Source organism: Paramisgurnus dabryanus, chromosome 12 (assembly GCF_030506205.2).
Source record: "Paramisgurnus dabryanus chromosome 12, PD_genome_1.1, whole genome shotgun sequence".
In the NCBI taxonomy this organism is placed as follows: Eukaryota; Metazoa; Chordata; class Actinopteri; order Cypriniformes; family Cobitidae; genus Paramisgurnus; species Paramisgurnus dabryanus.
The window spans coordinates 11961670-11984898 of record NC_133348.1 but is presented as its reverse complement, the minus strand read 5'-3'; the positions used below and the strand labels follow the sequence as shown (position 1 = coordinate 11984898).

General features: G+C 38.1%; 1 protein-coding gene across 1 annotated transcript; it reads right to left on the bottom strand.

Annotated features, from left to right (window-relative positions):
- Positions 1 to 1050: 1050 nt before the first annotated feature.
- On the bottom strand, positions 1051 to 22960 carry gareml (GRB2 associated, regulator of MAPK1-like). The gene is made up of 6 exons (XM_065256413.1): positions 22700 to 22960; positions 17312 to 17452; positions 11297 to 11427; positions 10096 to 11196; positions 6671 to 6831; positions 1051 to 6273 (listed from the first exon to the last, which is right to left on the bottom strand). The coding sequence occupies exons 1-6, from the start codon at positions 22809 to 22811 to the stop codon at positions 5508 to 5510; spliced, it is 2412 nt and encodes an 803-aa protein (XP_065112485.1). The 5' UTR covers positions 22812 to 22960; the 3' UTR covers positions 1051 to 5507.
- Positions 22961 to 23229: the final 269 nt, after the last annotated feature.

The window sequence follows — 23229 nt, the reverse complement described above, 5'->3', positions numbered from 1 at the left end:
AAATCTAAATATTGAGAAGATTGTCTTTAAAGTTGTCCTTAGCAACACATATTAATAATGATAAATACATTTGTGATATATTTACAGTAGGACATTTTTTACTAAATATCCCAATGATTTTTGGCATTACAAAAATCTATAATTTTGACCTATACAATCTATTTTTGGCTATTGTTATATACCCGTGCGACTTATGACTTTATGGTTATGGTTTTGTGGTCCAGGGTCCCATATGGGTGATTCTCGCGAAATTAGACTTAGAAACATTTTGATAAAAAAAGTAAATGCTATCAAAATAAGAAGCATACAGTTACAAATCAATTTTTTTTCACATTTAAGGGGAAATTTTCATTTCCGCAACGTTTCCATGACTGGATTTGGGTTATTTGTCATGGAAATATTTATAATTAAAAATAAATAAATAAACAAAAAGCTTCTTATGTTATACTATAAACATTTACAGTAAAGATCATTGGTAAATGTAGAGACAATAATAAGGAAAAGAAATGTGTCTCATCCTCCGCAACAATTTTCAATCATTGTTTAAGCCCTCAAGGAACTAACATTTTCAACAACAAAAAAAAATTGTTGTAAGGGACATAATTGACTGTGACACTCAAGATGGCTACCAGGTAAGCAGTTCTTATTTTTTCTCTCCAGATAAAAGTTGAAATTTTGTTTGTCATAGTACTCAGACAACTTTTTAGTTCTCATTACCGAAACATGAGTTTGTAAATGCATATATTTAATGTAATATCATGTTGCGGTAATGATCATTTTTATAATGATAATCTAAAAAATGTAAATAATTCTATAGGTAATATCCTCTAAAAATAATGATTATAGTAAGTTCAGACCTTAATCTTATACCAATTGGCTTCAAGTGCTTTTTAAAAAATCTGATGCTGGACACCTTCTAAGTTTGGATTTCATAAGAATAATGTATCCCACAATGCATTGTGCACCACTAGTCCTTCCAATTCCAGTGCGAGATATAAACCAAACATATTACAGCATTTTCAAATTATTTAATACAAAAAGGACAAAAAGTGAGCACTATTGATTTATTATTTTCTGTATCTAATCCATCAGGATTAAATTATACAGTAGATGAAATTACAATACAAATGAAACACGCACTATTGTTGTTAAATATTATTCAAGTACAAATGCGTCTACGGAGGGGAATCAGTTAAATAAAAATTTCAGACGTCTCTCTGAAACGCTGATAAAACACTTTCATCGGTCTCATTACAGCATCTCTAACTCACATACACACAAATCCTCCATCAGTGTGGGCTGTAGGTTAGTAAACGCTTTCATTACTGTCGTCTAATTACAGTGCGTTTAGACTGTAAATCCTCGGCAATGTACATCACAAACTCAAATTATTCTTTTTAAATCTCTAAAACTCTCTAAGCATCTCTCTCATCCTGATATGATAGCAGATTAAATAAAGGAAATTGTGCTTTTTGGATATTGTGCAAACAAAATATTTGAAAATTTAAATGTATATATTATTTCGCCCAAGCAAGTACATGAACACAAATGCTTCTAGCAGCTTATTTCATACACGAGTCAGACTGTAATTTATACACCAACACATTCATGTGTTGCATTCTATGCATTGAGGAAGACTGTGCTATAGGCGGCAATACTGTAAACTTCAGTTTCTACAACAAGTTTTCTGTTTCTGGTACTACAGATAAACAGTCCAATACAACAGCCAGGGTTCCCACTCTAAGCCAAATGTCAAATTCCCCGACTCAGGGTTCCCACATCTTAGTTAACTTCAAATTCAAGTACCGTTCAAGGACTTTCCAGGTTCAATACCCTCAAATTCAAGGACTAAATGTGGGGACACATTTCAAGTGAGAGCAAGGTTACATCGTGTTACCTTTTAAGATACATTGTTACAGTTCCCTTTCGAGGGAACTCGCGCTGTGTCACTGCAGTAACACTTTGGGGACGCCTCCAGGGGTAAGTGCATCTGAATGTGTATATCAAATTCAACCAATGGTGAGGCTTAACAACAAAGACAGGGTGACGCGGGAGCCAGGAAGTATATCGCTATCGGAAATAGTGCCAAAGACGGCGTTACAGGGACACAGGAAGTATGGCAAGGGAGACGCAGCGTCTCGTTCCCTTCTCAGGGAACAACAGTTACATACGTTACCAGAGACGTTTTCATGTGTCAAACACAACTATGCAAAAAATCATTTTGGTATGAATCAACATTCGCATACAGAAGATATAAGCATTTAAAGTGAACAGTTCAGCACATGTGCTTAAAAAGTCTAGAATTTTTATGATATTATCCTACACTTCACAGGGAATAATGTGGATTTTTTTCCAGAAAACTTCTTGCATAAAATAGATTCAAGCACTTTCAATGACCTGTATCTATGTATGAATATTATCAAAAACTTCCCAGGGTTTTGATTTTCCCCCCCAGATTTACAAACTTTCAAGGATTTCAAGGACCCGTGGGAATCCTGCCGACTTTCACTAAAAAACTGAATTGTCATGAGCTATGTCTGAGATGCGTGAGCCAATAAATGGCTTTAGATTGTAGTCTCACTTGAAATCAGTGGAGGCTTGTACCCAAAAATGGTTTTCCTTACGTCACAACTTAACAAGTGGATTACATTTTAATAAATGCAAACTAAATTTGAAAGCGACAAACAAAATCCCTGTTATTCCACTTGACAAAAATATATCAAATTCCCTGACTTTCAATGTCTGGAATAGGCCTTTCAAAATTCCATATTTCAGAAATTCCATGACCTGTGGGAACCCTAAATAGCAAACTTTTGACATGTTTATATAGCAAACTAAATAATAAAGCACAACTTATGTTTTTTCCAATGTTAAAATACAGTGCTTAATAAATTTATTAGACCATCTGTCTATTGTATTTGTCTCATAGATTATCCAGCATCATGAAGTGTGATCGTGATCTTCAATGGAAACAAAAAAGATTGTGATCGTGCAGCCCTATAAACCATAGAATTGAGTCATCATAAGGAGATTTAGGTCATTTACATTGACCTACATACAAATTTGGGGCTAAATAAAAACTTGAATAAAGTAAAAAGTGGATAAAAGCAACCATCGTTTTGGAGGCAATAAAGGTCATCATTCATTTCAGATCTGTCAGGTGATTTAATAATTTTGGCCACCACTGTGTGTATATATATATATATATATATAGTAAGGAAGATAAGTATTTGAACACCCTGCTATTTTGCAAGTTCTCCCACTTAGAAATCAGGGAGGGGTCTAAAATTGTCATGGTAGGTGCATGTCCACTGTGAGAGACATAATCTAAAAAAAAAATCCAGAAATCACAATGTATGATTTTGTAACTATTTATTTGTATGATACAGCTGCAAATAAGTATTTGAACACCGGTCTATCAGCTAGAATTCTGACCCTCAAAGACCTGTTAGTCTGCCTTTAAAGTGTCCACCTCCACTCAATGGCTGCGTCCGAAAACTCTAAATTGCTGCCTTCTGAGGCAGCTTTCCAAGGCAGGAAAGCATCAAGGCATGTCTGAATTCAATGTTTGGTTTACTTCCTGTCTCCTGAGATACCTATGCGTGTGCGTACATTAAGAATGTGATTGGTCAACCCGGTCGAGTTCGAAAAAATAAAATGGCGGCCAAGGACGCGACTGGACCACCAATTTAGTGTAAATAAAGGTAGATTTTCATTTTTTACATCTTTTAATTGCATTTCTAGCGAGAACTTAGTATTGTAGTTTTCAAATATGTGATTAGTTATCACAAAGACGCTCTCTGTTTATATTTCAAACACGCTGCCTTTGAAGTGTGTCCGAAAGTCTTTCTCAGAGCTGCCTTCATACCTACGAAGTCATTTCCTCATGAGGTAGCGAGGCAACGAGTCACTGCCTTGAGTTTTCGGACGCAGCGAATGTATTATCCTGAATTAGATGCACCTGTTTGAGGTCGTTAGCTGCATAAAGACACCTGTCCACCCCATACAATTAGTAAGAATCCAACTACTAACATGGCCAAGACAAAAGAGCTGTCTAAAGACACTAGAGACAAAATTGTACACCTCCACAAGGCTGGAAAGGGCTACGGGGAAATTGCCAAGCAGCTTGGTGAAAAAAGGTCCACTGTTGGAGCAATCATTAGAAAATGGAAGAAGCTAAATATGACTGTCAATCTCCCTCGGACTGGGGCTCCATGCAAGATCTCACCTCGTGGGGTCTCAATGGTCCTAAGAAAGTAGGAGGAACTGGTCAATGACCTGAAAAGAGCTGGGACCACCGTTTCCAAGATTACTGTTGGTAATACACTAAGACATCATGGTTTTAAATCATGAATGGCACAGAAGGTTCCCCTGCTTAAACCAGCACATGTCCAGGCCCGTCTTAAGTTTGCCAATGACCATTTGGATAGAACTTTTTGGTCATAATTCCACTAAACGTGTTTGGAGGAAGAAAAATGATGAGTACAATCCCAAGAACACCATCCCTACTGTGAAGCATGGGGGTGGTAGCATCATGCTTTGGGGGACAGGGCGACTGCACTGTATTAAGGAGAGGATGACCGGGGCCATGTATTGCGAGATTTTGGGGAACAACCTCCTCCCCTCAGTTAGAGCATTGAAGATGGGTCGAGGCTGGGTCTTCCAACATGACAATGAGTCTTCAAATACTTATTTGCAGCTGTATCATACAAATAAATAGTTAAAAATCATACATTGTGATTTCTGAATTTTTTTTGGGATTATGTCTCTCACAGTGGACATCAACCTACGATGACAATTTCAGAACCCTCCGTGATGTCTAAGTGGTAGAACCTGCAAAATAGCATGGTGTGCAAATACTATAAGTAAACCATTTGTAGGCCCTGAGGCACTAAAAACATGAATTAGATTGTTGGAACATCTAGCAACTTTGGCTCAAACAGTGGTGTCTACAGTAGGGATGGGAGTATTTGGGAAACCAATCATTATTTCTGCAATTGTTATACTGGCACAAAAATTACACACTACAGCTTTAATGGCACCATTATTTATATAACCTCTGAGTACTGAAGTCTGTTCACCTCCACATCAAGTGTGCTTAACGTGACTGTGCATTTGCAAAGCATTAGTGAAGCATTTGAGTTTGCATACTTGGATAGTAAGTGTGTATATGCATAGTGCTGTTTAACTTACAGTGCAATGCTGTCAGGTTACAGAAACAGAGAGAGATGCTAGAAAAAAAAAAAGAGTCAAACGGATTAAACTCTTGAAAGACAACAGAACACCATCGGATGAGCTCTGACTGTTCACTGAAGGCACTCGAAACTATTCCACCCCAAAATTAACAACAAAAATATCAAATAGTGCTCAATAATATATTAGTCACAATCTGTCCTTCAATAAGAGAGGTGAATTTCTATAATAGAAGTGTCTTTCTTTCACGCACACACATACATACAAATCATCTGAAGAATCAGGGTAGATGCCCTTTAGCCAACACTCACACCTTATATTTTAGGTCTCCACCCCTTGATAAACTGCATGATTTTTTTGACCTGTAGTTTGGTGAGGTTAAAGTCCTCTGACAGGATTTCCTCCGTCAGTTGAGTAAAAATCGAGCCATCGATTCTCTCTCGGCTGAACAGACCGATCACGTCGTCCGAAAGGCCGATGAATCGCAGACTGGCCGAAACCTCCTCGACCGAGAGCCAGCAAAGATCTGTGGGGGGTCGCCACGACGACCCAGCTCCCCCCTCAGCACCTCTCACCATGGCAACTGATCCAGAGGCGGGGTTTACCGTGACCGTGTCCTCTTCCGAACCCTTTACCGGTCTGGGCGGAGGCTCTGGGCCCGCCTCTGAACCTCCCTGAGTGGCTTGAGGTTCCTGGGGGGTGGAGCTTATGAGGTCAGGTATGAGGGTGGGGGAGTCCCTGCCCGTGGTGAGCCAATCAGAGGAGCCGTGGGCATGGCCTGGATTCGCAAAGGGGTTTAGAGCGCCAAATGGTGCAAAACGGTTCTGCGCCACCGGCCGTGGTCTGGGACAGGTGGAGTAGTTCTTTTGGGCGGAGTCAGTGCTGAGAAGAGGTGTATTTAGAACGTTTGACGTGTAGGCTCCGCCTCCTCGAGGATGAGACCAACAGGCCTGGGCAGGATGGGTGGGATCGGGGCTTGCGCAGGAGTCAGAGGTCACACAGTTGGCCCAGGTGCATGGGTAACAGTACAGAGAATAAGAGTCCGGCGATGGAGAGCTACTACCGCTACGAGGTGCCGAACTGTAAAAGAGAGACAGTTAAAGTCAATGTTTTTGTGACTTTAACTTGTACGTCTTTCAAATGACATGCTCTCATCCTTACAAAAAATATAAAAAAAATAATAATATGACCCAGGCTACATTAAATTCAGGTTCACTTCCAAAAAAGAAAAAAAAATAGTTTTATGCAATTTATTACTGGGTTATCAGAACAAATAACAACTGAAATTCAATATTGTATTTGAAAATAACTTTGGGTCACCAGACTCACCACTATCAGTATAGATAAGTTGTACCACTGGTCACAAAATAGCAACAGCTAGTAATATAGGTCTGAATAAAACCCTCCCCGAGAAACCTACATCACAAGACTTTCATTTCCTATGGTTTCTTTAATTTGTATCTGTCTGTAATTTTACCTCTCCTGCAGTCCAGATGAATAAAATGAGAGGTTTGGGCTGAGTGTCTGTGTGGCTGGGGTTTGAGGAAAACGAGGAGGGACCGGCGGACTGGGGACGGGGCCTTTAGCACAGCGGGGGGGAACAGGAGGAGCGTTTAAGAAACGACACTCCTCTTTCACCTAAAGAGACAGAAGCAATGCACAAATACAAAGTGAGACTAACTGTTACTAGGTTACGGTATGAAGACAGTTCCTCCATATTAAACATTCCTGCTATTGTCTTCTTTACAACTCCACACTCAGCTTGTAAATAAATGTCAGATTTACTTACAGAGGGAAATCAGTCTGTAACATTTTCTCACACCAATACTGAACACAAAATAGATACAACACTGAATACAGAATATGGAAAACTAGATGCTGAACACTTAATATTGAACATGGAAAACTGGATACTGAAAATGGAAAACTGAAATATTGATAACCAAACACTGAACTTGGGAAACTGGACAGTGAACATTAAACACTGATCATGGAAAACTGGATACTGAAAATTGAAAAATGGAATTCTGAACACTAAACACTGAACTTGGGAAAATGGACACTGAACACTAAATAATGAACATTAAAAAATGAATGCTGAACACTAAACACTGAACATTGGAAAGCTGTATGCCTAAATTGGGAAACTGAAATACTGAACACTAAACAATGAAATTGGATTGAATTGAAAATTGAGAAGCTGGAATACAGAACACTAAAAACTGAACATGGAAAACTGGATACTGAACATTAAAAACTGGAATACCTGGATACCGAAAATTGAAAACTGGAATACTGAACACTAAACAACACCTAACTTGGGAAACTTGAATACTAAACACTAAACATGACGTAAAACGGGATACCGAAAATTGAAAACTGGAATACTGACCACTAAACAACTCTTAACTTAGGAATCTGAATACTGAACACTAAACACTTAACTTAGGAAACTGAATACTGAACACTAAACACTGAACTTGGGAAACTGGAATACTGAACATTGAACTTGGAAAACTGGATACTAAACAGTAAATAGTAAACACTGAACATGGAAAACTGTATACCGAACATGGAAAACTGGAATACTGAACACTAAACACTGAACCTGGGAAACTGGCATACCAAACACTAAACATGTAAAACGGGATACCGAAAATTGAAAACTGGAATACTGAACACTAAACAACTCTTAACTTAGGAATCTGAATACTGAACACTGAACTTGGGAAACTGGAATACTGAACATTGAACTTGGGAAACTGGATACTAAACAGTAAATAGTAAACACTGAACATGGAAAACTGTATACCGAACATGGAAAACTGGAATACTGAACACTAAACACTGAACCTAGGAATCTGAATACTGAACATTAAACACTGAACTTCGGAATCGAATTACTGAAAACGTAATGCTGAACTTGGGAAACTGGAATACTGAACATTGAACTTGGGAAACTGGATTCTAAACAGTAAATAGTACACACTGAACATGGAAAACTGGAATACTGAACACTAGACAATGAAGTTAAGAAACTGGATTCTGAACACTAAACAATGAAATTGGGAAACTGCAATACTGAACACTAAACACTGAACATAGGAAACTGGATACTTAACACTAAACTTGGGAGATTGAACACTAAACACTGATCATGAAAAACTGCATACCGAAAATTTAAAACTGGAATACTGAACAGTAAACACTGAACCTGGGGAACTGGAATACTGAACATTAAACACTGAAGTTGGAAAACTGAATGCTGATTGCTGAACACTTAAAATGGAAAATTGGATAATGAAAATGGAAAACTGAATACAAAATAACAAATATAGAACATGGAAAGCTGGATACTAAACACTGAACTTAGGAAACGAGATACTGAACAATAAACACTGAACCTGGGAAACTGGAATATTGAACACTTACCACTCAACTTAGAAAACTGAATGCTGATTGCTAAACACTAAACATGGTAATTTGGATTCTGAAAATGGAAAACTGAATACAGAATAACAAATACAGAACACGGAAAACTGGATACTAAACACTAAATTCTGTTCTGTTTTGTGGTTATTTTGTTGTTGTTGTTATTGTTTGTTATCTTTAACAACTACAATGTGATCAAACAAAGAAATATTATTGTCAGACACAAACCTTGTACCAATTTTCTAAATAGTAAAAACAAATATATATAACATTTTCTGCAGAAAATAAATCAATAACAGTATAAACAGCAACATGGTTAAATTGTTCTAATAGTAGTGATTCTCTCTGTCCAAACGTTCTCCTCTGAGACTCAAAACTTTGGGATTCTGGGATACAGTTAACTTCCTTCACAAACACACCAGAGACTCTGTGTGTGTGTGTTTGAAAAGCTAAATTACAGACCAGGCCTGAAACCTTTATGTGTGGGAGACAGCAGAGAGAAAGAAAGGCTATAATTCTAGTCAACAGAGTAAAAAAGACATTAATTCTACATCCACAACCGGATAAGACGAGAAAGTTGTTTATCTGTGATTATACACAGCATCTATGTACATTTTACAAATATATATCACATATGCATGTTTAAAACATTGTTTTCCAGGATTATATGTGTTTCTTTGAGTGTGTGTGTGTGAGTGTGTGTGTGTGTGTGTGTGTGTGTGTGTGTGTGTGTGTGTGTGTGTGTGTGTGTACCTGGTAATTATCACGTTGTGGGGACCAATTGTCCCCACAAAGATAGGAATACCAGTATTTTTGTGACCTTGTGGGGACATTTTGATGTCCCCATGAGAAAACAAGCTTATAAATCAAACAAGATGATGTTTATTGAAAATCTAAGGTACAAGAAAGGTTTTTGTGATGGTTGGGGTTAGGGAATGGGGCAGGTAAGGGGAATAGAATATACAGTTTGTATGGTATAAAATGCATTACGTCTATGGAATGTCCCCACAAAACATGGAAACCAGAATGTGTGTGTGTGTGTGTGTGTGTGTTGTGTTCCAGTAAACATGTTCTCATTATTCAGCCTTTAAAAGCAGCTGTATCAATAATTTAGTGTTCAGTGTAGGTCAGCAGGGTTCTGTGAAACTCTATAGACTTTAATGCACACATAAGTGTGATGATGTTTGCGTATGAGACCCACAGCGGAGTAAAATCTCATGGGAATAAAAGGAGTTAGAGAGCAGTGCTCAGGGTCAAACGTTTTCCGTGTCAGAATTCAGGCAACAACAAAAAAAGAAAAAGAAGTTTGTTTTAAGAAAATCTCTATTTCAGGGGCACAGAAATGACATATTTATTCTTTTAAACTGCTTTTAAACAGATTTTAAACTTTCTTTTCGTTTTGGGGTGACCTTCAAATGTTTTTGTGAGATCTTCACAAATTTAAAAATGAATGACAGTGATTTTGCTTACAGCATCTGATTTGGGCGGGACCGGGGGTGGAGTCGGTACTTTGGATACTCTTCCTGCTTCCATCTGCACCATAGCAACATGCGTTCCATCCAACGATGCAGTAGTGGAGTGAAACGATATGAGGTTATGCTCCGCCTTCATTCCGCTTTCAGTAGTCACTCCGAAGGTTTCAGAAGTCTGATTGGTCCAGAGCTCCTCGTACGGAATCTCCTGCGACTCTGTTGACCAATCAGGTGAGACGTATTCTCGTTCCTCTCCATCGCCGGAGGGCAGCGTGTGCGAGTCGCCCAGCGAGTCCCTGTAGCCGTGAGAGACCGTGTGCATGGCCGCTCCGCCGCCATACACGCATAAAGACAGTCTTTGCAGGGACGTTCCGAGCTCATCACGACCGTAGCCCTGAACGCACACCCGAATCCGCCGCGGACTGAGGCACTCCTCTGAGAAATCCGTCTTTACCTCACGCACGGCACGCGAGTAATCGTCCGGTTCGAATGTTTCTTGACATCGTAGTGCGCACTGCAACACCACCTGCTGGTAAGAAGCGTCCGCGCGCAAGAGTCCCTCGGGTACAGTAAAACGCGGCATGTCCGTCAGTAACAGGAAGTGAGACGGCGTCACTTCCTCTTTGCGCAGTATGCAGCAAAGAACCACCGTTTTGCTGATGATGCTAAGGAGTTTATATCGATGGCCCTCGCGGATAGCATGCAGGTCGTACGGGTTGCGCGGAGGTCGCGATGGCACGGACACATTGACGGGCAGCCGCACGCGCTCGATAATGCTGCGTACGGTGTGTTCACCTCCCTGCATCTGCAGTTCCTGCGGCGAGCGTGTGCAGAAACGCCCGCGGCACTGGAACGGCAAACTGACGCTTTCGTTGGTCCGATGATTCATGCATATCAAACATGGCATCTTCGTGCGTGCAGGACGTCCCAAACCTCCACCTGCCTTGCCCAGCCGGCGTAGCAGCGCGGTTAGGCGGGATTTCTCTCGAGTCGATTGGACGCAGAGCAGTTCTGCTTGACCCATAAGAGTTAGTTCATCACCTGCCTGTAGAGAGAAATTATATAACTCGCTGTCCTCTGTGAACTCCCCAGACACCACCTAAAGCCAGAGAAACAGATATATTAGAACAACTGATCCGTTTTGACACTCAGTTATTTTGATATCAGTCATAATTGTTGTGCTGTGATGCTGTTGTCACCTTAACACTGAATGTGATGGGCTCCATGACAAACACACGATCAGGAAAGATTCCAGCGATCTCCTCCACACTCCCAAAATACTGAACCGGCTCACGTACACCCCGGTCCTGATCCAATAACTTGAACTTCCCTGAGGAAGATAAGACAGAAAGAAGCAGTTTAAATCTATATGCATGGGGCATTTATTTAAATTGGCCTAAAACGAAATATTATTAATAAACTAGCAGTATAGAAACACGCCAAGCACAAGAATCTGTCATTAACTCTTTCCCTGCCATTGATCTCGTCAATTAAGAGAAAACGCTTCCCTGCCAATGACGTGTTTTTACGGCAATCCATATTTCCGCAATTATCCACTAGTTGGAGCTTTTACCCAACTTATAAAACACTGAAGCATCCACTAATCCAAAAACAGTAAAAACTGTATGTTTTGATCATTGCTCTAAATCTAATCTCTAACAACAGTCCTTTACAAAAAATTAATTATCTCAGCTTTTTGCTCACAATTTGGTATTTTTAAAGAAACCAAATTTGAGAGGTGATAAAAGAGAATAAATGAAGGAAGGATGAAATGGGGTTGAGTTTGTTTAAAAGCAGAGGGTCTGTTCTTTCATTTGATATATTGTATATTTATATATTTAAAGAACATTTTCTGGAATGCATTAAACTTTTATGAAAATCATAAAAAATGCTGCCGCTGTCAACTTTATTTTTAAAAACACTGGCAGGGAAAGAGTTAAAACTCTCCGGCTGCCAGCCATTCCTGTCTTTCTTCATATGAAGGCTATCAAGATTACTTAAGCATCAATGGAACGTCCGCAAAAACCAATCATAGCAAAAGTAAATTTAAACAAACCAATCACAGAGCTATCAGCACAAGAGCAGCTATCGGCCAACATTTAAACACACAAGCTTATGTTTACATAGTTTTATCTATGGAAAAGTGTTTTCATTCCAACCGTCTGACAGCGGCTTAACAAAACTTTGGGTTATTTGAAAAATAAACTGAGATCTGAGCGGCTTAAACATTTTAGTTCACTTAATAGGGCCTGAGATCCTTTAAACACGGACTGTGACGGGACACTATATAAGCACTTTACATATTCTCTTCTATTGAATTAAAATAAGGCAAATATAAATACAATAGACTAGTGTTTCCCAATCCTGGTCCTCGAGCACCCCCTCCCAGAAAGTTTTAGATGTCTCCTTATTTAAAACACCTGATTCAACTTATCAGCCTCCTTCTAAAATGGTAAACACCTCTCCCCAACAACTGATGAGTTAAATCAGGTGTGTTAAATAAGGAGACATCTAAAACATTCTGGAAGGGGGTGCTCGAGGACCAGGATTGGGAAACCCTAACCCTAACAAATGAGGCTTTCGCATTTTATAAAAAAAAATAACTTTTCACATAAGACATCCTATATAAGCAGACTGAGCTCAGAGAAAATTATAAAGTACAGCTAGACCAGACACAAACAAATCCTCGTTTTTTTTTTTAACACATTATTGGGTCAAAAAGGGACAAGCCCAGCTGTTGAGTTAAATTAAACCAGATAATGTTTATATTTGACGCAACAATGGGTAAAACAACCTAGCATAGGTTATTACAAAACAACAGTCTGGGCTTGTCCCTTTTTGATCCAACATTGGGTTTAAAATAGGGATGCACCGATACCACTTTTTCCATCTCCGATCCGATTCCGATACCCGAATTCTGAGTATCGGCCGATTCCGATACCTGCCGATCCGATACTACTGTATTTTTCTTGAACAATTAAACACACACACACACACACACACACACACACACACACACACACACACACACACACACACACACACACACACACACACACACACACACACTATATAAATGTGTATAGTACTTTCTGCTAAATCTAGCATAATATAATTATATTATATATAATTATAATTTTAAATGTAAAAACCAATAATTTAAAAAGTTTTACAAGTTACAAGAACATTAGTAATTATTAACCATGGCACTGTTTAGGATAAAATAAAATAGGCATGTTTGATCAAATAAGTATGCTAACTATATATTTCCTTAATTGCGCAAAAAGTCACAGTAAAAAAGCTTTAGTGTGCAGATGGTTATTTTGGGAATTATGCACTTAACCGGACCTTTTATGCACATTTCGGGTGCAGAATTGATGCGCCTAAATCATAGTGAGTGCGTCTAAGTCATACTGCGCTTCCTGGGTGCAGCATTGATGCTCTAGAAGCATCCTCACATGGGAATCCTCGCTCCGCAATGGAAAGTTACATTCATAACTATTAAAACACAAAGAGATTAGATACATCGTGTGCTCAGCACATACTGAATTGCATCCATCCAACAGTTTACAGAGAATTTATAAAATCAGATCTTTAAAACAGCCTACAGTTATTGAGTGTGTTCGTGTGTATGAATGATGCGTATCATCCGTCCGCTTTACCTGTGCATTAACTCAGCACATACTGAATGGCATCATCCAACAGCTTCCTGAGACTTTATAAAATCAGATCTTTAATAAAGCCTAACGTTACAGTTATCTTGTGTGTGCGTGTGTTGAATGACGCGTTTCATCCGTCCGCTTCACCAGTGGATTAACTCAGTTTGCAAGTAAGTTGCAGTGTTTCTGTAAATAATATTATCTTAAATGTGCGTTTGTTCCTTCACATGAAGCTATTGAGTGTAAGATGACTTTGATTATAGTGCATAAAAACGTTTATGGTGCTTTTATAATACTTGGTCGTTTTAATCGGTCCTGTTAGTCCGATATCCGATCCAGCAAAAAAGGCCGGATCGGCCCCGATACCGATCCAGAATATCGGATCGGTGCATCCCTAGTTTAAAATAACCCTGATTTTTTCCCAGGAGTACAAGAGGTGAACCAATGTATCGGCATATAGTCTGTATCAGCGGGTAAAAGCATTTAATTTAATATCGGACTTTGGCCGATTATTTAAAGGGAAAACAAAAAACGCATTAAAACTCATATTGTGTGATTATTTAAAATTGGGTCAAAATAACAACAGAATTGCAGTTTGTAAACTCAGCACTTCTAGGATTTCACAACATCATTTTTGTAAAAAAAGCAAGGAAAACTAGCGATATCTATTGGTAGATGTCATTTTAAGTAATTGCATATCGGTATCGGCAAATTTTGTATTGGTGCATCCCTAAAAAGTACATTGATATTTGGCCCATGTACAAGCATGCAAACAAACACACGCACATGTTTGTGAGTAATGCAGATGTGCTTGTGATGTCAATTTATCATTATAATCATCCACAATTAAAAGTCCTCTACAGATATCAGGATTACGTCAAACATCATCTCCTGTATTTCTCAACTGTGTAGTTAATTGGTGATGGGTTTGAATCCCAGGGAACACACATACTTATAAAATAAAATTATATTGTCTGTAAGACTCTGTAAGCGCCTGCCAAACGCATAAATGCAAAAATCATTCTTCTGTACTGTAATTCCATCTTCTGTATTAGCACTTTATCTGAGAGATGCGGAGACACAGAGAAGACACAAATGACCTCATCTCACTCTCTCTCAGCATCTCACTGTGGCCGGAAACCCCAGCAGATGATCTCATTGGTCACCTGACCTAATGGTGCGGGTGGCGGGTATATTAGGTAACGGCCGTCCCGGGAGAGGAAGTCCAGCGCGGTAATGTCTGCTATTCCGGAAGCTCAGAATAACGGGCTCCTCGCGGCTCCCGCGGGAATGACGTCAGGATGAGGTAATGATGGGTTTGACTTTATGAATGAGACTTGTGGTTTATGATGAGGTCAGGTAAACCCTGGTGGTACATGTCATAACTACACCATTATGGGTATATAGGCAATATTATTAGTTAGTATTTTGGTATTGTTTAGTGTTTTCTTTCTACGAATACAGCATCAACATTAAGATATCAAATATAGCACTGGGATTGTATGCGTGTGTGTTAGAGAAAGTGTTTTTGTATATTGTATGTACATGCTTTCACAATATGTGCATGTGACAACAAAACCAGTCAGAAATCACACCGGTTTATATTTGTAGCAATAGCTAACAATGCATTGTATGATTTAAAATTATTATTTTATGTCAAAAATCATTAAGATATTAAGTTCATGTTCAATGAAGATATTTTGTTAATTTCCTAATGAAATATATAAAAAAAATTATTTATCATTAGTAATATGTGTTGCTAAGGACTTCATTTGGACAACTTGAAAGGCAATTTTTTTAAATATTTAATTTATTTTCACCCTCAGATTCCAGATTTTCAAACAGTTGTATCTCGGCAAAATATTGTCATATCCTAACAACCTCATTAGCCAGTCCTTCCAGAAAAACATGATTATGCGATAGCATGATTCAATGCATAATCAGCCAAAGTCCGCATATTTATGCGGGGCAGCATTTTTATACACTTAAGCCGCATAAATTGCAGATTTCTGCTCGCAAAATATGTGGGGCTTGCATGATTTCATAATCATGCAAAATGTCAATTATATCTTAGCAGAAAGTTGAAAAATTTTGCATTTACTTTACACATGCACACAGTGGCGTTGCACAAGATCTCGGGCCCTATGCATAGGCAGTCCTGATGGGCCCCCATGCCCCACCCCATAATATATTTCAGACTTTTCAAGGGCCCTCTCTTCCTTTGGGCCCCTGGTAATCAGTACTGGTTTTACCCCCAGTCCGACGCCCCTGCATGCACAGCCATGTCCCCTGTTATCATGGGAATGTTAAGAAGTGACGTAATTACGCGACGTGAACATCAATCAAAAGCTGCGAACAGTTTTTGCAAGTTCACGCAATTTCATCGCATAAAAATTCTGCATATTCCATCGCATTTTTTAAGAAAACGTGCTGCAAGATCAAGGATTTTTGCCCGCACGATCACATAAAAACTCAGCGTTTTTCTGGAAGGAATAATTAGCAGAGTTTCCATTACACGCATTTTGAAGTATCGCATAAGAAATGAGTAATGCAAATGGCAAATTTCTAATAAATTTCGAATTGAATTTATTCGCTAAAAAGTTTTTACGCTCACTTGTGGTGGTTTTTGACTTGCGCAAAAAAAAGTAAATGCAAATAATGGGAGATCGTATAGCTGTATCAGTTGATGTTGTCTTTCCCATATATGGGGCTCAACGTCGCATTTGTTTGTTTTTCTCTTTTTTTTAGCATAACCTCATTGAAATAACCCCAAAAATATCTGAGTATAAATGAATAAATGACGGTAAAACAAGATACATAAACAGTAGCGAGACCACTAATTTTTTTTACATTTTATCAGGTGATAAACAGAAGGTTTTGATTTTACAGAAATTTTAAAAGACTCATTTTAATTGGGTTCTTTAAATCATCCTTTTTTCTTTGTTAGAATCTCAAGATGTTAAAATACACAGTGACAAGAGTAACATCATACAGTAACATCCATCAATGCAAATAATTAACATTAAGATGCTTCTGCATTGACTAAATGTTTTGCCAATATTTGTATGAAAACAGTGACGCCAATAAAACACTGAATTGAATTGAGACTGACTGTATCCGTATCTGTGAATGTGTGTGTGTGTGTGTGTAATGGAGAACAGTCTAAGTGAACATGTGTGAAGTTAAGTGCTTGAATACAACAATCAATATACTGTTAACAACCAATCTCTCTCTCTCTCTCTCTCTCTCTCTCTCTCTCTCTCTCTCTCTCTCTCTCTCTCTCTCTCTCTCTCTCTCTCTCTCTCTCTCTCTCTCTCACTCTCTCTCTCACTCTCTCTCTCACTCTCTCTCTCACTCTCTCTCTCAGCGGATGAGGGAAGATCTGGGTTTTAGTGAATGGTTGTCTTGTGTTATAATACTGTATGCTGAGATCTCATGGTCATCTACGCAGAACTTCTGCTGGGTCTATTGGTACCGCTCTTACCTGATGGTACAGACACACAGACACGTGGTCTAATGTATCGGACCTGTAGATGCCAAATGTATGTTAAATACCTTGATATTGTAGTGGGATGTCTATTTTGGGTCCGATCACGTAATGGCCCTCTTCCAGACTGTGGGCTGTGACGGTGGTCCACTGTCTGCATGAGTGAAGGAGAATGACATCGTCCTCTGACAGACCCTCCACATTCTCACCTAAACACAGATTCACAAACATAACATAAGTAAAACATTAGTACTGAAAAGATATTCAGATATATAAATATACAGATGGTGAATACTTGCTTCAGGACAACAACATATGTTATACAATAATAATATAATTGTACATTAGGGATGCATAACGATTAATCGCGCTTAATCTATAGCAGAATAAAAGTTTTTGTTTACATCATATATGTGTGTGAACCATGTAATAACTTTGTATGGATAAATGCATACACTTTGCATGTATATATTTAAGAAATGTTTACATGTGTACACACATTTGTATATTTATGTATAATTTATATTATATATTAATATAAATACTTTTTTTCTTAAAATTATACATGAATTTGTAAATATTTATATATAGATTATTATACACAGTTCACACACATATATGATGTGAACAAAAACTTTTATTCTGCTATAGATTAATCGCGATTATGCAGCCAACATATAAAACACCCAATGAACAAGTTGTAAACTACAAATCAGAGTATATTTGATCATCTTTGAGCAGCTCTACATCCACAATTTTTCTCTGTGATAGACTTCAAATTCACATTGACAGAAGAAAGCATAGAGACAGTCAGATGAATTGCTCTTGAGACGACTCTATATAGACAAAGCGTGTGATCTCTCGCAAACACACACAGACCACAAACATCAAACCAGGCCTTTGAACCGTAACACATTAAATATATGGTGAGAGAACTGGGGTCAGTGATCAGACACAACCACATCACCTCACAAACATCACGCTGATGATCTTCTCATTGAAGAAAAGATGAATGAGAGAGAGTGAGCGAGCGAGAGAGAGAGAGAGAGAGAGAGAGGCTGGTGAACTGTATTGATCCGGTATTAAAGGAATTCCTCGTTGGGACGAATCTCAATACAGATGCTTTTACACATGGAAGAAATCCAACACACACAGACTCACTGTCTAACACACAGATGCTCTACAGTAGGGCTGGGATAAACGATTATTTTTTTAACGATTAATCTAGCGATTATTTTTTCGATGCATCGATTAATCTAACGATTCATTTTGTCAGTCCGATTCGACTTCGATTCGATTCGATTCTCGATTATCTCCCCATTAATTAACTAATAGCAAGTTATACATGTTGATTTACATATCTGAATGTAAACATTTCAATATATCTTTATTGCTCTTAAAATTTCAAAATAAAAAAAGACTATACAAGTGCAAAATAATGCATTCTTAGACAGAGGTAGCATTCAATAAAGCATTTGTTCTGTACATACTGTGCAGTTAAGTAACCGTATAAAAATCTCAAGTTCAAATTACTTTATTTTACATGCATTTATGAGCAAAACCTCTTCAATGTGCCTTTTGATGGTCCGTGTAATTTTTATAACTAGATTTGTTTAATCCACATTGTTTTCGTGCTGTTCTCGTGCTAGTCCATTTAATGACAGATATAAACACAATTATAGACTTAAGAAGCACATATATATTATTAAATCTCTTTCTCTTAAGTTTGTTAAGATAGATTAGGACTCATTTACTGCTGGACAGAGAGTGAATGAAAGCGCAGTCTTCTGGCAACAGTGACATATTTCATTGCTTTCTGTTAAATTGCTCAAATGACTGTTTAAAACACACTTGGCATCACATTCATGATTTTATGGTAAAATGACACTTTTTCGCGTAAATCCACGAGCATTTAAACCATAAACAAAGCACTTTCACTTTAATTGAGCGTGAGCAGCGCAGCAGAACCACGCAGAAACGATTGCAGCACTGTTGCTACAGAGCCGCCCAAGTATTTGCAGCTGGCTCCGACCTCCGTTTATATCCGTTTCGAGCCGCGAGCTCGCGCTGCTCATGCGGCGGGGTGCATGCTTGTTAACATGGGCGCTGAAAAAACCACGCGCCGCGCGGCCGCAGGCACTGCTCACCCTTGCTGTGTGAAACAGGTGTCATGAGCAATTCAGTCCCCCCGAGCAGTCGTGAGCAATTACTGAAGCCAATTGCGTTGCTACTACTGCGCTGCCTTTTTGGGTCTGACGAATCGACGCGCATATTTTGCGTCGACGTATTTTTTGCGTCGACGTCGTCGATTACGTCGACGCGTTGTCCCAGCCCTACTCTACAGATTGTCTGTTGTTTGTGTATTTACTGATGCCTGTACTGATGCACACAAACACAGCATCCACATGAACAAAACACTGTTGTATACTTTAGTATTTACTATAGTAAACTGCAGTAAAATTCCTAAGTGTTCTGAACTTTACCATAGCAAATATTCACTATATTTACTATAATTATGCTATAATAATAGTAAATACTAAAGTATACTGTACCTTTGCAATAGTATTTCTTTATAAGTGCAGCATTTAATCAAAATACAGTATAAAGATTTAAAAATAGAGAGACTATATACCAATGATATAACTTAATTAATGAATAAAGAGAAAGGCCGAATAAATAGACTATAAATACACGAAAAATTGATCCTACGATAATTTTTCAAAAGGGCGTATGTGATTCAAAAAACGAATGCACGTACAGAAAACGCGGGTATAGATGTAAAATCTATAAATCACAAATTATCTTGAAATTGTGCACAGCTAAATAGTTTCAAATCTTTGCCTTTAAACAATGCCTAGCTAATGTCATTGACATATAGACGGTTTCAGCAGTAACAACATAAACACACAGTTTTCGTGGTCATCACGTAACTTCCGGTAAACTCAGCTTAGAATAAATAACAACAAAGTCCTTTTAAAGTAGTTTATTTATATAACAAGCAAAACACATACACTGCAAAAAATGATTTTCAAGAAAATAATTTCTTAGTATTTTTGTCTTGTTTTCAGTAAAAAATGTCTAAAAATTCTTAAAATAATATGCTTTTTCTTGATGAGCAAAACGACCCAAGAAAATAAGTCTAATTTTTTTAGACCAAAAATATAAAAATTAAGTGATTTTGTGCATAAAACAAGCAAAAAAATCTGCCAATAGGGTAAGCAAAAAAATCTTGAAATTTTTTCCTAAACTCTAAATTTAAGAAAAATGCAAGAAAAATTAGCTTACCCCATTGGCAGATTTTTTTCCTTGTTTTAAGCACTTGTTTTATGATATTTTTGGTCTAAAAACTGGACTTATTTTCTTGGGTCATTTTGCTCATCAACAAAAAGCATCTTATTTTAAGAATTTTTTGATATTTTTACTGAAAACACGACAAAAATACTAAGATTTTTTTTCTTGGAAACCGTTTTTTGCAGTGTAGATTACATAGGAACCCAAAACATTTGTTATTTTCGACAAGGTATTTGTTTAAGAGTTCAGTTTCAGCAACTAGTCAGACCATTAAACAAACAGAAACCGGAAGTAAAGTTCGGACCAGACGCTTATCGCGTCACTGCATGTTCGCCTGATGAAACGGTCTATAAATAAGCACCTGTCAATGTTTAAATCCTTTTCGAGTAGCAAGAATGGCTTATATTTTCAAAAACCTGCAGCGAACGGACAAGCAAAAGTGCGTACAAATTTTATAAATATGGACTTTGCCATGGATTTTTGCGTACGCATACTTTACGATCAAATCTGTGCGTACGCACGTACGCTTTATAAATGGGACCCCAAGGGTCTCCAACCTTTTTGTGAGCAAGGGCTACAATGGATAAAACTATCTACGTTTTTGTTTTACTTGTTTATATGTTTTATTATAGTTTAAAATGTAAACATACATAAAAATATGTAATAAATAAATATTAAAATTAAGGCTATTGATGCAACTCTCAGAATCGTGCGGGCAACCATGTTGGAGCCCACTGGTATAGATTTTACAGAAACATTAAGATCAACATGAATAAACCCTGAGTACTTACACAGCTTGCTCTATTATGGTATGTAATGCCCACTTTTTCCATTACATGAAATCCCCAAGAATAAAGTCCCGGAATCCTAGCATGTTCAGATTACTATGAATGTATGTTCTTTAGTCTTTTGGCTTGTGAATCAGACATTTCGCTGTCTGGGTCATGAAACTGTTTAAGATTAAACTTCAATCTCACAGCTGCATGACAAATTAAATAAATGTTAAAATAAGAAACTGTCGAGCGAGACTTTCTGAGCTTTGTGTGTGTAATGAAATGATGGTAACTGAGAACATTCACATAACAAATAACAGATCATTTCTGTCTCTGTGAATAAATCATCTTCAATGATAATCTTTACAGCTGAGATTCAATCATTTACAAACAGCTGTACAAACTGTACAGTCAGCATAAAAACAACATGTGTAAACCTCTAATCCAAGGGTAGTATACACAAACTCTATGAAGAAATTATGACACAGACCTCAGATCAGTCTCTGACCAATGACATCAGTACTGATTATTTCATTGATGGGTCACCATTCATTCGTTGTGAGAATTGGGGGTTAGACGGTGGGATAAGGTGGGTCATGCAGTTACGGTGAATGACACAACAGCAGTTCGGCAGTAAGGTATTTTTATATAAGTAAACTTTTGAATTAATTCATACAACTATGTCCTACTGTTAGAGTACATGTCTATTTTTTTCCCATTTAAAAATGGTGGGTCTACCTGTCTAGGTGTCATCATGGAAGAGAAGCCCTGTATTAATGTTCCTGCATTGGTGTCCCAAACATCATGGGAATATACATACTTGAAAAAATGTATACTTTAGTTGCAGAAATGCAAAACTGTACACAAACTCTATAACACACACACACACACACACACACACACACACACACACACACACAGACCAATGTAAACAACATCGATAAAAACTTATTTTTGTGTACTCGGTTGTGTAAGACAGTGAGTAAATGTTGGTGTTTCTCTTGCAGGAGGTTGTTTAGTATTCAACACACACTACAGCACATTACAACATTAACATATGAAAAGAGCTGCAGCTCTTTAACACACAACACACACACTCTGTCAGATGAAGCCAAATACACAAACAACTGAGATCTCAGTGTTACACAACTTACACAACATCTAATTAAAGTTCCCATAAGATAAAGATCAAGAATTCATTCAGTGTTTTCCGTGTATCTGGAGTTAATGTGTATAAGCAGACGCGAAAAATTCACGTAACATTAAGTTAAACTTGCGTGAAATGTGATGCTGAGATTAAAGTGTTACTAGTTTTTAATGTAAAGTTAATCGTTCTCGGTTAGCGAACTCCAATAGTTTGTTTTAAAAGTAACTCTCGACGGCGTTTCTTACCGTGGCTCAGCCGCACGAGCGTCGGTAAACGGAATTTGCTCACGACCACGTCCAGCGGCAGCGACACGGAGCTCCACGAGAGTCCGTTAATGCTCGCGGATAGTTTCTCCATCTTTCGTCCGTCACCGTCATCATCATCACGAGCATCACGGGGACGGGACAGAGCCGGTGTCAGGAGCGCATCGCGACATGATGAAGAGAAACGCGCGAGACAAACTCTGAGGTAATGTGATGTAGCGGACCGCTGAAGCGCGCGACACCCTCCTCCTCCCGCCCCGCGCGCCCCGGAACACCGGATCAGAGCGCGCTCATCACAGATCACACCAGAGATTTACCACTTATATCATCAACCAACGAATTTATGAGAAATTTAGCAAGTTTTAAGAGTGTAAAAAATACATCTGATACACAGACTAGCACATCTACAGATTAGATTTTGCTTGTGAGGGAAAAAGCTCCAGAAAGATTTTCAGCTAACTTATTTAAGACAATTTTACAGAATATATTGTATTGTTTTGGCCAGTAACATC

Bases quoted from the DNA above. Each gene is read 5' to 3' on its own strand.
- gareml (XM_065256413.1), bottom strand. From the start codon at position 22,811: ATGGAGAAACTATCCGCGAGCATTAACGGACTCTCGTGGAGCTCCGTG. The intron at 11,197-11,296 runs GTGACAACAGCA...CTCTGGCTTTAG, and splicing joins CCATCACATTCAGTGTTAAG to GTGGTGTCTGGGGAGTTCAC. The intron at 6,274-6,670 runs GTAAAATTACAG...TCTCTTTTACAG, and splicing joins TCATCTGGACTGCAGGAGAG to TTCGGCACCTCGTAGCGGTA.